The 17357-nt window shown below is 47.9% G+C and overlaps 1 protein-coding gene across 1 annotated transcript in view; it reads left to right on the top strand.

Moving 5' to 3' along the window:
* BEND4 (BEN domain containing 4) overlaps window positions 1-17357 on the top strand; it is a 36302-nt gene that overhangs the window by 9649 nt on the left and 9296 nt on the right. The window contains exons 2-3 of the mRNA XM_087723806.1: window positions 15422-15991; window positions 17324-17357. The exon at window positions 17324-17357 is cut by the window's right edge and continues 58 nt beyond it. Of these exons, the coding sequence (XP_087579932.1) occupies window positions 15422-15991; window positions 17324-17357 (604 nt within the window). The remainder of the gene's footprint in view (window positions 1-15421; window positions 15992-17323) is intronic.

Below are 17357 nucleotides of genomic sequence, written 5' to 3'. Positions count from 1 at the left end.
AATGCTATCTCTGATCGGGAGCCCAATTCAGAGACACGCTTTATCTTTTCATTTAACAGGAGGAGAAAGCAGTTTGGTTCAACCCAGAGATCTGCCTCTGTGTCTCTGTCTCTCTGCCTCTGTCTGTCTGTCTGTCTGTCTCTCTCTGTCTCTCTCTCTGTGTCTTTGTCTCTCTGTCTCTTTCGGTCTGTCTCTCTCTCTCTCTGTGTCTTTGTCTCTTTCTGTCTCTCTGTCTCTCTCTGTTTCTCTCTCTCTTTTTGTCTCTCTGTCTGTCTGTCTGTCTGTCTGTCTCTCTCTCTCTGTGTCTCTCTCTGTCTCTCTGTCTCTCTGTCTCTGTCTCTCTGTCTCTCTCTCTCTGTTTCTCTCTCTCTTTTTGTCTCTGTCTCTCTCTCTGTCTCTGTCTCTGTCTCTCTGTCTCTCTCTCTGTGTGTGTGTCTCTCTCTCTCTGTGTCTGTCCCGCTTCTCTCTCTCTCTCTTTGTCTCTCTGTCTCTGTCTCTCTGTCTCTCTCTCTGTTTCTCTCTTTTTGTCTCTCTGCCTCTGTCTCTCTCTCTGTCTCTGTCTCTCTCTCTCTCTCTCTCTGTGTGTGTGTCTGTCCCACTTCTCTCTCTCTCTCTCTTTGTCTCTCTGTCTCTGTCTCTCTGTCTCTCTCTCTGTTTCTCTCTCTCTTTTTGTCTCTCTGTCTCTGTCTCTCTCTCTGTCTCTCTGTCTCTCTCTGTGTGTGTCTCTTTCTCTGTCTCTGTCTCTCTGTCTCTCTCTCTGTTTCTCTCTCTCTTTTTGTCTCTCTGTCTCTGCCTCTCTCTGTCTCTCTGTCTCTCTCTGTGTGTGTCTCTTTCTCTGTCTCTGTCTCTCTCTCTCTCTCTCTGTGTCTGTCCCGCTTCTCTCTCTCTCTCTCTCTCTCTCTCTGTCTGTCTCTCCTTCTCTCTCTCTCTCTTTGTCTCTCCGTTTCTTTCTGTCTCTCTGTCTTTCTCTGTCTCTCTCTTTCTCTCTCTCTGTCTCTTTCTCTATCCCCCTTCTCTCTCTGTCTCTCTCTCTCTCTGTGTCTCTCTGTCTCTTTCGGTCTGTCTGTCTCTCTCTCTCAGTCTCTCTCTCTGTCTCTCTCTGTCTTTCTCTCTTTGTCTCTGTCTGTCTGTCTCTCTCTCTCTGTCTCTCTCTCTCTCTCTGTCCCCCTTCTTCTCTGTCTCTCTCTTTCTCCTACTTTTTTCCTACTTTAATGTTTTTATTGAGTTTATAAGATAAAATAAGATACAACATACGAAAGTAAATAGGAAAACGGTGGGGAGGAAGGGGGTGGGGAAGGAAAGCGAGGAAGGATTAGGAAAAAGAAGCAGAAGCACTGATTTCCGACTCTCTCTCCCTCCTGCAGTAAAATAAGGCATTCACATTAAATCACAACTCTGCTTTTTCATAATAATATGAACAAGCCATTTCTAGAAGGGTCTGTCACTCTCTAATGCAGTGTTTTTCAACCTTGGAGACTTTAAGTCCTGTGGACTTCAACTCCCAGAATCCCCCAGCCAGCAGAGCTGGCTGGGGAATTCTGGGAGTTGAAGTCCACAGGACTTAAAGTCACCAAGGTTGAGAAACACTGCTCTAATGGGTCAAACGCAACGTCAGAGTTTCATTCTTTCCCCACTTCAAGCATGAAGTTCAGAAGTGGTTTCCACATGGAAACAAAAGTTATTTAGGTTCTTTTCTTTAATCAAAATAGTCAGTTTCGCCATTTCGGCCGACTCCATCAACTGCGCACCCGTTCGTCCGTGGTAGGAATCGAAGCGTCCTTCCATTTTTGCGCCTACCGTAGCCTTGCTGTGGTCAACATATTCGTGATGGCGAGTGCCATAAAGGTCAAACGTCATGCGCACATGCACACACGCGCACTTGGGGCCACGCTCCAGAAAAGCCAAACTTCCAGGTTCTAGAGCGCATGCGTGCCCGACGATCAACGCATGCGCAGGCTGATTTTCAGCACTGCCAGGCATGCAAAGGGGTTGTGCTCTGGAAAAGCTGAACTTCTGGGTTTTTAAGTTTCAAGTTTTTCAACTTGAAACTTGAAACTTATGTGCATGGAAAGAATGGAATGGAATGGAATATGATAGAATAGAAAGAATGGAATGGAATAGAATAGAATATAAATACAAAAGAAAGAATGGAATGGAATAGAATAGAATAGAATAGAATAGAATAGAATAGAATAGAATAGAATAGAATAGAATAGAATAGAATAGAATAGAATAGAAAGAATGGAATAGAATAGAATATGGAATGGAACAGAATGGAATGGAACGTAACGGAATAAAACAGAATAAAATAACAGAGTTGGAAGGGACCTTGAAGGTCTTCTAGTCCAACCCTCTGCTTGGGCAGGAAATCTATTGTTCAAAGTACCCGAAGGCAAGGCAAGAAACAATGGTTTTGAAACTAATCAAGGAGAGAAGCAACCTAAAACTGAGGAGAACCCGCGATTTCCATTACCGCTTTGGGTGAACCGTTCCGAACCGGCTGAAGGCAACCTCTGTTTGTGTTGGAGATTTGCCTCCCGGCTGTTTTGAAACCTCTCTGTGCCTCGTGGTCTTGTAGTCCCACCGATCCAGTCGCCCCAAGCCGGCACATTGAACGACCCTCCAGAATTCTTCACGGGGAACCCACCGGTTTGACGGGGGGGAAAAAACATACCACACGCGTGTTGCCCTTCTCGGGAGGTTATCTGTGCCTTCAGATTCCATGCAAGTTCCAGGATCTGACTATCTCTATTTGCATAGGGTTCGTTCTCGTTCTCTTTGACAACGAGAGTTTTCTATGCTGCTCTTAAAAAAATAAAGAAAGAAAGAAAATAGTTTTCATTTACATAATGGAACGGCAGAGCACAAAAGAAACCGTTCAAATGTTGATTTTCACCCCGCTCCTCCCAGACCTATAAATTGTCAGATACCTACCGTCGGTGGGTGTTTTTCCCCTCCCTTCGTATCGCCCGCGATGAATAACATAAGCAAACTTGCAATTATGTGCATTTCACTCTGACATCCTCAAGCAAATCCTGGCCATTTAGCCGGAAAAGAAAGATTATGAGATTGTTTCATTATCGAGCAACAGCGCCGTAAAATAATAAAAACATAAATGCCCTTCACAAGACTTGCAACTGCGCGGAGCGGAGGAGGGCATGCGGATGGTTGGAGGATGGCTGCGTCCGATGCCTTCCGCGGTACTACAAATCCCATCCCTCGCTCGAGTGGTATCAGTCAGATGTACCTGGAGAATGCAGCACGGGGGGTCCTTGAGCCCCAAAATTCTGTGGTTAAATTTTGCCCCATTTTACTACCTTTCTTGCCACCGTTCTTAAGTGAATCAGTGCAGTTGTTAAATTAGTAACCTGGTCATTAAGTGAATTGGGCTTCCCCGTGGTCGCAAAAGGAGATCACATGACCCCAGGACACTGCAACGGTTGTAACTACGAGTCAATTGCCAAGGGGGCTGAATTTTGATCACATGACCATGCGGAGGATGTAACAGTCGTAAGTGTGAAAAATGGTCGTAAGCCTCTTTTTTGTGTGCCCTTGTAACTTTGAACGGTCGCTAAATGAACTGTTGTATGTCCGGGAGTATTTGTACTGAGAAAAAAAATATGATTTAAGATACTGAAAAATGTGTGGTAAGAAATGCATGTAGAGGGATTTTGGAAAACAGAATCGCCCTTCAGCTGAAAGTTGAAATTACTACTGTTATTAAAATGCCTTTTGCATTTTGATGTAGGAGACAGACAGACAGACAGAGACAGAGGGGGGGAGAGGGAGAGAAAGAGAGAGGGACAGAGACAGAGAGGGAGAGAGGGAGAAAGGGACAGAGAGGGGAGACAGAGAAAGAGAGAGACAGAGAGAGAGAGACAAAGAGACCGGGGGACACAGAGAGACAGAGAGAGAGACAGAGACACAGAGACACACACAGAGAGAGAAACAGAGAGAGAGAGAGATACACACACGCAGAGGGACATAGAGAGAGCGGGACAGAAAGAGAGAGACAGAGAGAGGGGGGACAGAGAGAGAGAGGCAGAGAGAGAGACAAAGAGAGCAGGGGACACAGAGAGACACAGAGAGAGAGAGGGACAGAAAGAGAGAGACACACAGAGAGAGAGAGAAAGAGAGATACACACACACAGAGGGACATAGAGAGAACAGGACAGAAAGAGAGAGACAGAGAGAGCGGGGACAGAGAGAGACAAAGAGGGCAGGGGACACAGAGAGACACACACAGAGAGAGGGGGGACAGAAAGAGAGACACAGAGAGAGAAACACAGACACGCACAGAGAGAAACAGAGAGAGGCACACACACAGAGGGACATAGAGAGAGCGGGACAGAAAGAGAGAGAGGGACAGAGAGTCAGAGAGAGAGGAGAGAGAAAGACACACACACACACACAGAATCACAGAAGCCAGAAATAGTTCAGTCTTACCATATTCTAGGTGGGAAAGAAAATGGCCTATCAAGCATATGTTTTAGACAGATTTGGAGTAATTGTTTAATCGCATCCAACTGTTGGTACACAGGAATATTGGCCCACTCGGAGAACATGATTTGGTTTTCCAGACCAAAGCACAACGCAGCTATTGGCTACACAACTGAGCAAAGCTGTGAAATGTAGGCTACCAAGCTGGGTCTCGGGAAGTCCTGTGGAAGGAGGACTCGGTGTTAGTTTCCCACTCCAGGGGAAGGACACTGCAAAATCCTCATTCCCTCCGGACCAGCCAGTACTCGGGAGGCAGAGAATAGATCAGGGGCGTGGCCAGCCAGTGGTGGTATTTGCCGGTTCTCTGGACTACTTAAAATTTCCGCTACCGGTTCTCCAGAACCTGCTGAATTTCACCCCTGATATGAAGGACCAGAAGATGACCTCTGGACCTGTCCTCTTCTATGGGTAGAGAGGTGGGACGGAGCATCCTCTTCTGCTCGCCAAGCAGCCTTAGATGCAGTCCCAGACAGTTCGGTCTTGATACCATATTTAATTGTAGGCAGGCCTCAACCACACATGGAGCGAGCCCAAGATACAGGAGATCGTTGTGGAAGGAATGGCCTGATTTAAGTTCAATGGCTTCCAGCCTTGGCCCCTTTAAGATCTGTCGACTTCGATTCCCCTTGCTGGCTGGGGGATTCTGGGAGTTGGAGTCCACAAGTCTTAAAGCATATCCATGGTTGGACACCCCTGATTTAGGGCGCAGCCCAATGAATTTCCGGTGCTCAAGAGCACCATGTTTTCGGCTTGGCTTGCCAGAACTTCCAGATGGAAATGGAAGATCCAGGTTTCCCAAGAAGAGCTAAACTTCAAACGAGAGCCAAAGTTGTGTCGTTAAAAGGTGTGATTTTGGTAAAGATGCAAGGATAGGGCAGAGAAACAGAATGACACCGTTGGATGGAACCTTAGAGGTCTTCTAGTCCAGTGGTTCCCAAACTTGGCAACTTTAAGACTTGTGGACTTCAACTCCCAGAGTTCTCCAGCCAGAAGAGCTGGCTGGAGAATTCTGGGAGTTGAAGTCCACAAGTCTTAAAGTTGCCAAGTTTGGGAACCACTGTTCTAGTCCAACCCCCTGCTCAGGCAGGAAACCCTACACCACTACAAACAAATGTTTATCCAACATCTTCTTAAAAACCTCCAGTGTTGGAGCATTCACAACTTCTGGAGGCAAGTTGTGCCACTGATTCTCACTGTCAGGAGATTCCTCCTTAGTTCTAGGTTGCTCCTCTCCTTGATTGGTTTCTGGTCCTGGCTTCAGGGCAGGATAGAGATGGGAACAATGGGATTCCGATTCCCATCAGGTTCATCTCCATCCTCACCTAATTTGAATCCCACCCTCATCTTGGCTCCCTGCACACCGATTCATCTCTGCCCTCTGCCTTTGATCCCCAGAGATAGGGTAGCAGCGGTGACTCTTCCATCCCAAGGACCGGCCCATAGATTTCCACTGCTCTCCTCTCCTCTGCCTTCTGTGCATCCGTGCGTCAGGCACTGAACTCAGCTGTTCCTCCTCTTCCTCATCAGCCACCTCCAGACCTGGGGGCTGTTGATGCTCCATCTGAGGGCTGACGGACGGGCCAGGCTCCACCCCTTCCCCCCTCTCTCTGACAGCTCCATATCTTCTTCCCCCTAGGAGCTCTCAGGTTGCCTTGTTGCTGACCCCAGCTCCCACACCTCTTCCTCCTCCTCCTCTGATTCGGCAGCTGACAAGCCACAGCAGTGTTGTTGATTCCGTGGCACGACAAAACCGCGGTCCACTAAAGCGCGCCCGATTAAAGCGCGTACCTGATGTCATCAGCAGCGCGACAAATACGACCGTGGAGATTTTAAAAAGCGATTTTAAAGCAAGCCGATTCACGTAAAGGTAAGGGTTAGGTTTAGGGTTAGGGTTAGGTTTAGGGTTACGTTAAGCGTTAGGGTTAGGTTTAGGGTTAGGTTAAGGGTTAGTGTTAGGTTTAGCGTTAGGGTTAGGGTTAGGTTTAGGGTTAGGTTTAGGTTAAGGGTTAGCGTTAGGTTTAGTGTTAGGGTTAGGGTTAGGGTTAGGGTTAGGGTTAGGTTAAGGGTTAGGTTTAGGGTTAGGTTTAGGGTTAGGTTTGGGGGGGGTTAGGGTAAGGTTTTCGCTTTAATTTTAAGTTTACCGCTCACAGCGTGATGTTTTCGTCACGCTGCGATGACATCAGTTACGCGCTTTTGTCGAGCGCGCTTTAGTCTACTGCGGTTTTGTGGTGGAACCGTTGATTCCACGATACACACTTTGTAAGGTTTCTTCATATTTATGTCCTCTATCTGCCCGGGACTTACATCCAGAAGCTGACCTCTGATTCTGATTGTTCTAGGTGACCAGGGAGGGTGATAAATCCTCAATATTTCAGTTGATTCATCCTATCAGTCGAAGAGCCATTGGGGGGCCAAGAGGTGCTCCCGAATGTCTCTCCTATTGTCTGTAGGATGGAGGAAAGCCAAAAACAGCTTCTGGCCCAGCCTTAGGGCTACACACGACATCGTAACAATTGGGGTGACTTTCTCCTTTATGCGCTGCGTTCGCTTTCTGCACCAGCTCTGCATTTTTTGCGACAATGCCTGACGTTCTTATCCCTCTTATCAGCCGAGCGACTCCGGGATATCAATAATGATCTGAGTCCCTTGTGACAATTCAAATTTACTGCGTTGTCATCTGGGTTGTCTGCCTGGAGACGGGGAAGGGCTGAGGAGGCGCTCCGCGTTCAGTGGCAGAGTCATGCTTTGCATGCAAAGCATCCCGTATTCAGATCTGATGCAAAAAAGAAAGAAAGAGGGAGGGAGGGAGGGAGGGAGGGAGAGAGAGGAAGGTAGAAAGAAGGAAGGAAGGAAGGAAGGAAGGAAGGAAGGAGGGAGGGAGGGAGAGGGAGGGAGAGGGAGGGAGGGAAGGAAGGGAGAGAGAAAGAAGGAAGGAAGGAAGGAGGGAGGGAGAGGGAAGGAGGGAAGGGAGAAAGAAGGAAGGAAGGAAGGAAGGAAAGAAGGGAGGGAGGAAGAAAGAAAGACAAAGAAGAAAGGAAGGAAAAAAGGAAAGAAAGAAAGAAAGAAAGGAGGGAGGGAGGGAGGGAGAAAGAAAGAAAGATAGAAAGAAGGAAGAAAGGAATGGGGAAAGAAAGAAGAGAGGGAGGGAGGAGAGAAGAAAGAAAGAAAGGAAAAGAAGGAAGGGAGAAAAAAGAAGGAAGGGGGAAAAAGAAAGAAGGAAGAAAGCAGGGAAGAAAGAAAGAAGGGAGGAAGAAAGAAAGAATGGAGAAAGAAAGGGAGGGAGGGGGAAGGGAGAAAGAAAGAAAAGAAAGAAGGGAGGGAGGGAGGGAGGGAGGGAGGGAAAAAGAAAGAAGGGAGGGAGGGAGGGGAAAAGAAAGATAGAAAGAAAGAAGAAAGAAAGAAATGGGGAAAGAAGGAAGAGAGGGAAGGAGGAGGGAAGAAAGAAAGAAGGAAGGGAGAAAAAGAAAGAAGGAAGAAAGCAGGGAAGAAAGAAGGGAGGGAGGGATGGAGGAAGGAAGAAAGAAAGAAAGAAAGAAAGAAAGAAAGAAAGAAAGAAAGAAAGAAAGAAAGAAAGAAAGAAAGAAAGAAAGATACTCCAGAGAAGATAAATGATGAGAATCAGTGGCTTGTCTCTGAATAAAAACAGTTCACTCCAATAACTTAGAGTAACCTACAAAACACACACACACACACACACACAAACTGGGTTGTGCTGAGAGATCATGGCTGGCCCTTTATTCTCTAGTTCAGGGCAACTTTCAGAAGCATGGACTTCAACTCCCAGAATTCCCCAGCCAGCCTTTGCTGAAGGTTCAATGATTCTTGGTCACTCTAGTCCAGGGTGTCAAACTCAAGGCCTGAGGGCCGGATCCGGCCCGCAGGTTGCGTAGGGAGCCATGCTCAGCCCCCCCCCCGGTGCCACATTTTTTTAATGCGCTTTAATAACTCTTAGGGGGACGCGGTGGCTCAGTGGCTAAGACGCTGAACTTGTTGATCAGAAAGGTTGGCAGTTCGGCGGTTTGAATCCCTAGTGCCGCGTAACGGAGTGAGCTCCCGTTACTTGTCTCAGCTTCTGCCAACCTAGCAGTTTGAAAGCATGTAAAAAATGCAAGTAGAAAAATAGGAACCACCTTTGGTGGGAAGGGAACAGCGTTCCATGCGCCTTTGGCGTTGAGTCATGCCGGCCACATGACCACGGAGACGTCTTCGGACAGCGCTGGCTCTTTGGCTTTGAAACGGAGATCAGCGCCGCCCCCTAGAGTCAGGAACAACTAGCATATATGTGCCAGGGGAACCTTTACCTTTATCTTATAAACCACAAACTGGATCCATAATAAATATATTTCCCTCCTCCTGCCTTCTTCCGCGGATTATTCCTTCCGCCGCGAGGAATAATCTACCCCTCTAACATATCATTATCATTAATAACAGATACATAATGGAAAAAAGTCAAAAAATCAAAAGGAATAGCATTCCACATGGCAACAGCATTTATTTCTAATTTGGTGTTTCCTCTCCTCGGGATATTTTTATTTTATTTTTATTTTTTATGTTTGAATCTGTTAATACAAGAGGTGGCTTCTATCTTTATTTGCGGTGCCAGAAATGATCTTTCGCAGGGAGAATTCATAATGCTCAGCCGATATTTTCAAACCTCTGTTCCTATCGCAGCTTCATTAACGGATGGAGCAGATAAAAGAGGGGAGAGAGACAAAAGGAGAAGGGATTTCTGCCAAACTTAGGATAATCCTGATTAAAATGCAGAGGGTAAATACAGCTTCAGGTCTCGGATCTGATGATAGGATTAAAAGGGGAATAGGGGAAAAAAAACCCGGCACGCGCATTTGAATTACAAAGTCCCAATCAATATCTTTGCGTTAATATTTTTTTCCCCCAAAGCAGAAACAGAGGGGAGTGAATAATGAGGAGGGGGGGGGGAAGGCACCGTGGCATCAAAGCTGAAGCTGCCATTTAAATTTTCATGACTCTCTTATCATCTAATCAGAATGCTTGCAGAGTCCTTTGTGTTTGTGTGTGTCTGTGTGTGTGTGTGTGTGTGTGTGTGAATGCATGAATGCATCTGCTGTTTTGATGTTTTTCTCGGGCTGTGACGTCCGCCAAAGCTTATTTTCTGTAGGTAATGTCGTAAGCGCTAGGAGGTCGCGCTGTCCTGGCGGCTGATGACGTTACCTAGTTGGGTGGTGAAAACGTCTTGCAAGTAAAAACCCCACACTGAAGAATGCGCTAAGGAGCCCGAGGCCCTCCTTCCCTCTCCTGCATCCCTTCTCCTTCATGCCTAGCACTGATGACGTTACCTACCTGGGTTATGAAACGTCGGCTAGGAAAGTCTGCAGAGATTCTCAGTCCTCCAAAGGTGCTTTATTTTTTGGTCCCAAAAATGCTTTTTCAGGAGGGAATTGGACTTTCTTGGTTTTTCTTCTGAAGGAAAGCATTGAAGGTTGAGTTGGCCCAATTTTCTGCCATTCCTCAGAGCTGTCCAAGGTCCTGCAGTTTCCTAATCAGACAATTTTTCTGCGCTGCGCTGCTTAAAGGTTGCGGGATTTAGTCGTATTGAATTAAAGCAGTTTTTGGAGAGCCAGTTTTCAAAAAATAAGTTTTTGTTTTTATTCTCTCATGCATCGTTAACAAGTATACATTCACATAGTTCTTGTTTATCTTTATCACTTCTGCATATTTATTTTTCCATAGAAAGGGTGAAAATATACATTCTGCGTTGCTTTGCGTACCATCCCATCGCTCTATTTTGTATTGTCACTATCCTGTTTTTTTTTCCTTTTCTTTTCACCCTCCCTCCATTCTCTACTTCCTTCCTCCCTCCTCTCCTTTCCCTTTCCTTCTTCCCTTGCCTCTCCCCTACTCCTCTCTTCCTCTTCCCCCTCCCACCCTCCCTCCTTTTCTTCCTATCCCTTCCCTCCTTCCTCTCCTTTCCTCTTTCTTTCTTCCTTCTTTCCCCTTCCCTCTCTTCTCCTCTCCTCCTCTCTTCCTTTCCTTTCCTGTTCTTGGGCTCATCTCTTTTCAACTCTGAAACTGGTGTTTTTTCGGGATGGGGTTCCCGCAAACGCTTTTATAATTTTACGCTTATCCTTTCCTTTCCCTTTTCTTCATTATCCAAGTCAATTTTTTTTTAAGGGCAGTGAGGAGACCCAAAAACTTTTCGTTGTGTTATGGTCCGTTGTTGCTTCTCCACAGATTTTAATCCTCTTTTAAAGATTCCTGGGTGGAAGGCGAATACTTTTAAAAAAAAAAAGTTATTGCAAAGCAATTCCGTTTCAAAATTGGAGGTTTTCTGCAATTCCATGTTCTCCACTTCTAAGCATTGTGATACCAGAACTCTGCTGATGATCACCAAAGGTGTTACGCGATACAGACAGGCAGGACCGATAGTCCTCGACATACAGAAGTTCATTTAGTGACCCTTCAAAGTCAGGTCACTGACCATTTTTCAGCCTTACGACCACTGCAGTACCCCAACAGTCACGTGATCAAAATTCACAGTCACTTAGCAACTGACTCATATTTATGACGGTGTTGTGGCTCGCCAGCAGAGCTGGCAGCAGATTCAGACAGTGAAAAGGTTGGGGAGGAAGATGGGCCAGTCTTGGAGTCTGGGGAAGGCTCTGAGGAGGGCTCTGTGTCGGAGGCAGAGAGGGGGCCAGAGCCGTCTGACAGTTATCAGCTGCCTTCAGAGTCAGACCTCAGTGGGGCAGAAGAACAGCGGGAGCCTGTTCCCAGTGTGTGCATGCACAGAGCTGCCAGATGAAGAGAACAGCTAAAGAACAGGGGTCGACTTGGGAGGAAGGCACAGGTGGACGATGAAGGACCCCTCCCAGTGGAGATAAAAGAGGAGCAAAAGGGGAGTGGAGTTTGCAGGAGACAATTAGTTCGCTTCATTGGTTCTTGACTCTCCAAAACTCCTTGCCCAGTTTTGCAGATCTCAGCCTGGCAGCTCTCCAAGCCAGATAAGGTCTGTGACCGTAAATCAGTGATGGCGAACCTATGACACGCGTGTCAGTGCTGACACGCGTAGCCATTTGGGGTGACACGCACAGGATTCATCCCTAAGGTGACCAGACGTTCCGCTGTTGGGACGCGATGCATCTGTAGCGGAGGAGCGGGATCCCGAGGGAGGCTGTTGCAGAAGGGCGAAATCTGAGATTTCTTCGCTTCTGCGGCAGGATAACATTTGTTCTTTAGAGGAAGGGGGGGAGAGACCACTACAGTTGCATTTCTTTTCTTGCTGGGGATTTAGAAGTCTTATGTTCACTTTTATTCCCGGGGAAAAAAACAAACCCGAGCCTCCGCCGTTGTCCAACCCTCGCGTTTCCTGGCAAGAAATCCATCCCCCATTATGACGAGGTACACCGGCTTTCGATTGGTAAGGCATCCTCGGCATCCCCCGGGTGATCTCCGGGCCCCCGGCTTCCCCATCTCCTCTCCTATGGGGAGACGTGCATCATAATGTTGTAAGCTGCCCGGAGTTACCTGTGTGTGAGGTGGGCTGCCCTATGCATTTGCGTTTGTGTGCTGGAGAGAGAGTGAAAAAGAGAGGGAGAATTATATTAATTAGAAGCGGCGGTGGCGGACGTCGGCAGCGACTGTAACGACTGCTCGGGTGAGGTGCGGAGGAAGAACGGAAGGTCCCTCCCGCCCGCGACGACGGCTCCAGCCATGGACGACCAGGCTGGCCCCAACAACAACAACGCACTGCTCTTGCCGCCACCTCCGGATGGGAAGCAACCACGCCTGTGCGGCCCCTGTGCTGAGGTGGGAAGCGAGTCGGCAAGGCGTGGTTGCTTCCCACCCGGAGGTGGCGGCAAGAGCAGCGCGTTGTTGTTGTTGTTGGAGAAGACGCCGGGGCCAGCCTGCTCGTCCATGGCTGGAGCCGTCGTCGCGGGCGGGAGGGACCTTCCGTTCTTCCTCCACACCTCGCCCGCGCGGTCGTTACAGTCGCTGCTGATGTCCGCCACCGCTGCTTCCCTCGTCCGTCTCGATTGCTGGAAGCAGTAACAAACGGCGCGTCTGCTCCACTGTCAGCGCCTTGACAGCCACCCCAGCCGGCGGCTACCGGGCCTCACTGGAGTCAATTGCAAAACCGCGTTCAGCGCTTTGAGGACCTGAGGCATCTTGGGAAATGCAGTTCCCTATCGGAAAGAATGGAGTAGCTGCGAATTTGTAACAACAGAAGATAATAACTTGGTGCTTCGCAGGTTACGAAAATCTCAAGTTTGATTTGCACACTGTTTTTTAAAAGTTAGATAAAGAAATTATGCTGTGAAAGCGACTAGAAAGCCGCCCCTCCCCTTCCTGTGTGCGAGAAAGGGAAGGAGAGGAAGGAAGGAGGGAGGGGGGAAGGAAAAGAAGAAGGGAGGGGGGGAGAAGATGGAAGGAGAAAAGATGGATGGAAGGAGAAAGAATGGGAGGAGAAGGAGGAAGATGGAAGAAAAAAAGAAGAAAAAGAAGAAGGGAGGGAGAAAAGAGGGAAGGAGGTAGGAAGAAAAGGGGAAGAGAGGGAAAGAGCAGAAAGACAAAGAGGATGAAGTTGATAGGCAAGAGGAAAGAGGAAGGAAGGAAAAAAGAAAAAGGGAGGGAGAGAGGAAAGAAGAAAAGATGGAACTAGAAAGGAAAGAAGGGAGGGAGGGAGGAAAGGGGAAGACAGGGAAAGAGCAGAAAGACAGAGAAGGTGAAGGTAGATAGGCAGAAGGAAGGAAGAAGGAAGAAATAGGGAAGGAGGGAAGGAGGAAGGAACAGAAGCGAAGAGGAAGAGAGAAATGGAAAGAGCAGAAAGACAGAGAAGGTAGATAGGCAAAAGAAATGAAGCTGAAAGAATGGAAGGAGGAAGGAAGAGGAAAGGAGGAAGGGAGTGAGTGAGGAAGGAAGAGAGGATGGAAGGAGAAAGGAAGGAAGAGAGGGAAAGAGCAGAAGACAGATAAGGTGAAGGTAGATAAGCAAGAGGAATGAAGGAAGAAGTGAGGAGTCTCGAGGAGGGGGAAAACATTTAGTGACCAGAGTTACAATGGCATTGAAAAAAGTGACTGATGAACAAAGAAGTTACTAAGCAGGTATGTTAAATAATTTGTTTTTGGTTTATTAAATACAATTATATTGCAATTATATATTTTTGTAGTTTAAACTATAAATTGCGCAAAATTATGTTTTTGTCGAAGTGACACACAACGTGAGTTATGCTCGATTTTTTGCCGATTTTTGACACACCACGCCAAAAAGGTTGCCCATCACTGCCGTAAATCCTCCCTTGAAAGACTTTGCTGGATGTGAAGGAGCAGAATTTACAGTCAATTAATAAAAGGGGTTTTTGTTGGGACAAAGGAGTTTGCTTCATGCTCTCGGGAAACCTCGGTCAAAACAGACGGTTGTAGTGTTTGGGGGAGCCACGTGATCCCCCTTTGCAACTCTCTGAGGAGCAAACCTAACGGGGGCAAGATGGGTTCACTTCACCATCCTGCTATTAATTTACCAACTGCAATGATTCGCTTAACAACTGCGGCAAGGAGAGTCGTAAAACGGGGCCAAACTCACTGAACACATTGCAACAGCAGCAATTTTGGGCCCAGTTGTGGTCGTTAAGTCGAGGAGTTTGTTTGTTGTACGTCTGGTACTTTGATTCAATGATGGTGCAGGGGTTAGAATGCAGAGTTGCAGGCTAACTCTGCCCACTGCCAGCAGTTCGATCCTGACCAGTTCAAGATTGACTCATTGCTTGGGTTAAGAGACTAACTTTGTAAAGCTCTTAGAGAGGACTGTGAAGCTCTGTGAAGTGGTATATAAGTGTAAGGACTATTGCTTCCTTCCTTCCTTCCTTCCTTCCTTCCTTCCTTCTTTCCTTCTTTCCTTCTTTCCTTCTTTCCTTCTTTCCTTCTTTCCTTCCTTCCTTCCTTCCTTCCTTCCTCCCTCCTTTCTTTTCCAGTGGTTAGAATGCAATATTGCAGACTACCTCCGCCTATTACCAGCAGTTCGATCCTGACCGGCTCAAGGTTGACTCAGCCTTCCGTCCTTCTGAGGTTGAGTTGAGTTGAGTTTGAGTTTATTATATTTCTATGCCGCCCTATTCCCCAGAGGGGACTCAGGGCGGCTCACAACCAAGTCAGGGCGGGGGGGGGGGGTACAAATAAGAAAAAAGAACACGAACAAAACAATACCACAATTTAAAACACTCAACAACCATACCATTCGAGGAGGGGACAAAAAACTCATTAGCCCCAGGCCTGTCGGAACAGCCAGGTTTTAAGGGCTTTGCGGAAGGCTTGGAGGGTGGTGAGGGTCCGAATCTCCATGGGGAGTTCGTTCCAAAGGGCCGGAGCAGCCACAGAGAAGGCTCTCCTCCGGGTAGTCGCCAGTCGGCATTGGCCAGTAGATGGAATTCGGAGGAGGCCTAATCTGTGGGATCTAATCGGTCTATTGGAGCAATAGCAAGCAATAGTTAGGCTTATATACCGCTTCGTAGGGCTTTCAGCCCTCTCTAAGCGGTTTACAGAGTCAGCATATCGCCCCCAACAACAATCTGGGTCCTCATTTTACCCACCTCGGAAGGATGGAAGGCTGAGTCAACCTTGAGCCTGGTAGGATTTGAACCGCCAAACTTCTGAACTGCAGTCAGCTGAAGTAGCCTGCAGTGCTGCATTTAACCACCGCGCCACCTCGGCTCTTCCTAATTACCTCTTCCTGGAGGTAATTGGCAGTAGGCGGTCTCTCAAGTACCCAGGTCAAGGTGGGTAAAACAGGGACCCAGATTGCTGCGGACAAGATTCTGACTCTGTAAACCGCTTAGAGAGGGCTGTGACGCACTGCGAAGCGGTATATAAGTCTACGCGCGATCGTTACAGCTCTGGCTTTTGCAACAATCAAGGAGCCGGCACCGAAATGTCTTTTTTCTCTCTTCCAGAGAGCCGTTTGATCTTGGATGCTTTCGCTCATCAGTGCAGCCGAGTCCTCAGCTTGTTAAACTGCGGAGGGAAGCTCCTGGACAGCCATCGCCCTCCGCCGCTGCCCTCATGCGTGAAGCAAGAGAACCAGGCGTTTAACGAGAGGGCGGAGCACTGCCAGCAGCTGGGGAAAATGGTCCACAGCCAGACGGCCGAAAACTTCGACTTCGAATTGCAGTACCTGCAGAAGAAGCAGCAGACCTCGGCGTTCCTGCGAGTCTTCACCGATTCCCTCCAGAACTATTTGCTTTCCGGGGGTTTCACCGCGCAGAGCCACGCCTCCTCGGCGGGGGATTTCGGTCCTTTGGCCGATATCGAGCCTCTGTCCACTTCTCCGGTGCACACGCTGGCGGGGTGGGCTTCTCCGGCGACCTCGGAGTCCCACGGTCACCCATCGTCGTCCACGCTCCCCGAGGAGGAGGAGGAGGAGGAGGAAGGCTACTGCCCGCGATGCCAAGAGCTGGAGCAGGAGGTCATTTCGTTGCAACAGGAGAACGAAGAGCTGCGGAGGAAGTTGGAGAGCATTCCAGGTAGGCGGAAGCGGATTGGCTTGAGGTTTCGGGATTGGATGGGGCACCATGGGGTGATCAAAGGAATCCCTGTAGCATTTTTTTGATCCAAGAAGGGGGGATAGAGCAAAGTAATGCAGCTATACAGGTAATCCTCAATATCAGGGTTCCAAAGAGCATCCAAAATTAAATCAGAGTCCAAGGCAAAGGATTCCTCAAAGTTCCAATTTATGAAGAGAGACATGTTGGCACATCTGGGAAAACCCAGATCTGAAAGCTTCCCGGTTTTCCCCACCCAGTTGAAAATTCAAGATCTTTCCCTCACACCCACAAGTCCATCCCATGGTCCAATCTTCCACTGCCATGCTGGCAGTTTCACCCATCCAGTTCTGGTCAGGTTTAGAGACAAAGGATGACCTTGGCTTTCTAGAAAGAATGTTGTTATGGCTACATAGCATCTAACTTCGTACAATTCCCCCTCCCATTTTTCCACAATAGAAAACGCACAGTGGAATAATAGAAAGTGTGGCAGGCCAAAGAGCCGAAAGAAAAGATGGCTGCAGTCCTGACAGTAGATAATTGAGACACTTGGGAACTAAGTCACATTTATGACGGTTGAAGCATTCCGGTGTGTGTGTGAGACGTGATTCTCCTTTTGCAACCTTCTGACAAGCGAAGTTGATAGGGAAGTCAGATTCACTTAACAACCATGTTTCTAACTTAACAACTGCAGTGATTCACTTTACAACTATGGGAAGAAAGATCGTGAAATGGGGGGGGGAGAAATTCACTTAACAAATGTTTCACTTAGCGACAAAAAATTCGGGCTCAATGGTGGTTGTAAGTCGAGGACTACCTGTACAGGCACTCCTCGACTTACGACTGCAGTTGGGCCCCCAAATTTCTGTTGCTAAGTGAGACAGTGAGTAGTCACGTGCTCAAAATTTAGACCCTTAGCTGTTGGTTCTTATTTGTGACCGTTACTGGGTCCCAAGATCGCGCGATCCCCCTTTAGCCGCCTTCTGATAAGCCTAGCCAAGGGGAAGCAGAATTCACTTAATGATTAGGTTACTAGAGAGGGACGTCAGAGGTATTACTTAAACAGAGGGCGCTTGAGTGGAGGTCATGTGTACATGCACGAAAAGTTCCATTCGCGTGAGTGAAGTGTAAGCGCCCTCTGCTCACACGCATGGAGCTCCATGTGCACACACTGGTCCATTTCCCCCGTGGCTCGGTTTGGAAACAGATCACAGCCCGGCAGTGGACTATGGACTTCGGAACCCTGCGTTACTAAGTTTTGTCCTTAATCGAACCAGCACGGTGTGATCGCGGGAACTTCCTTGTTTTTTGCAGTGCCCTGCCAAACTGTTTTAGACTATTTGAAGAT

The sequence above is a fragment of the Thamnophis sirtalis genome, unplaced genomic scaffold (assembly GCF_051295495.1).
Source record: "Thamnophis sirtalis isolate CommonGarterSnake01/CBP01778 unplaced genomic scaffold, rThaSir2_p1.2 scaffold_10, whole genome shotgun sequence".
NCBI classification, from domain to species: domain Eukaryota; kingdom Metazoa; phylum Chordata; class Lepidosauria; order Squamata; family Natricidae; genus Thamnophis; species Thamnophis sirtalis.
The sequence above is the reverse complement of the archived record's forward strand: the minus strand, read 5'-3'. Positions and strand labels throughout refer to the sequence as shown.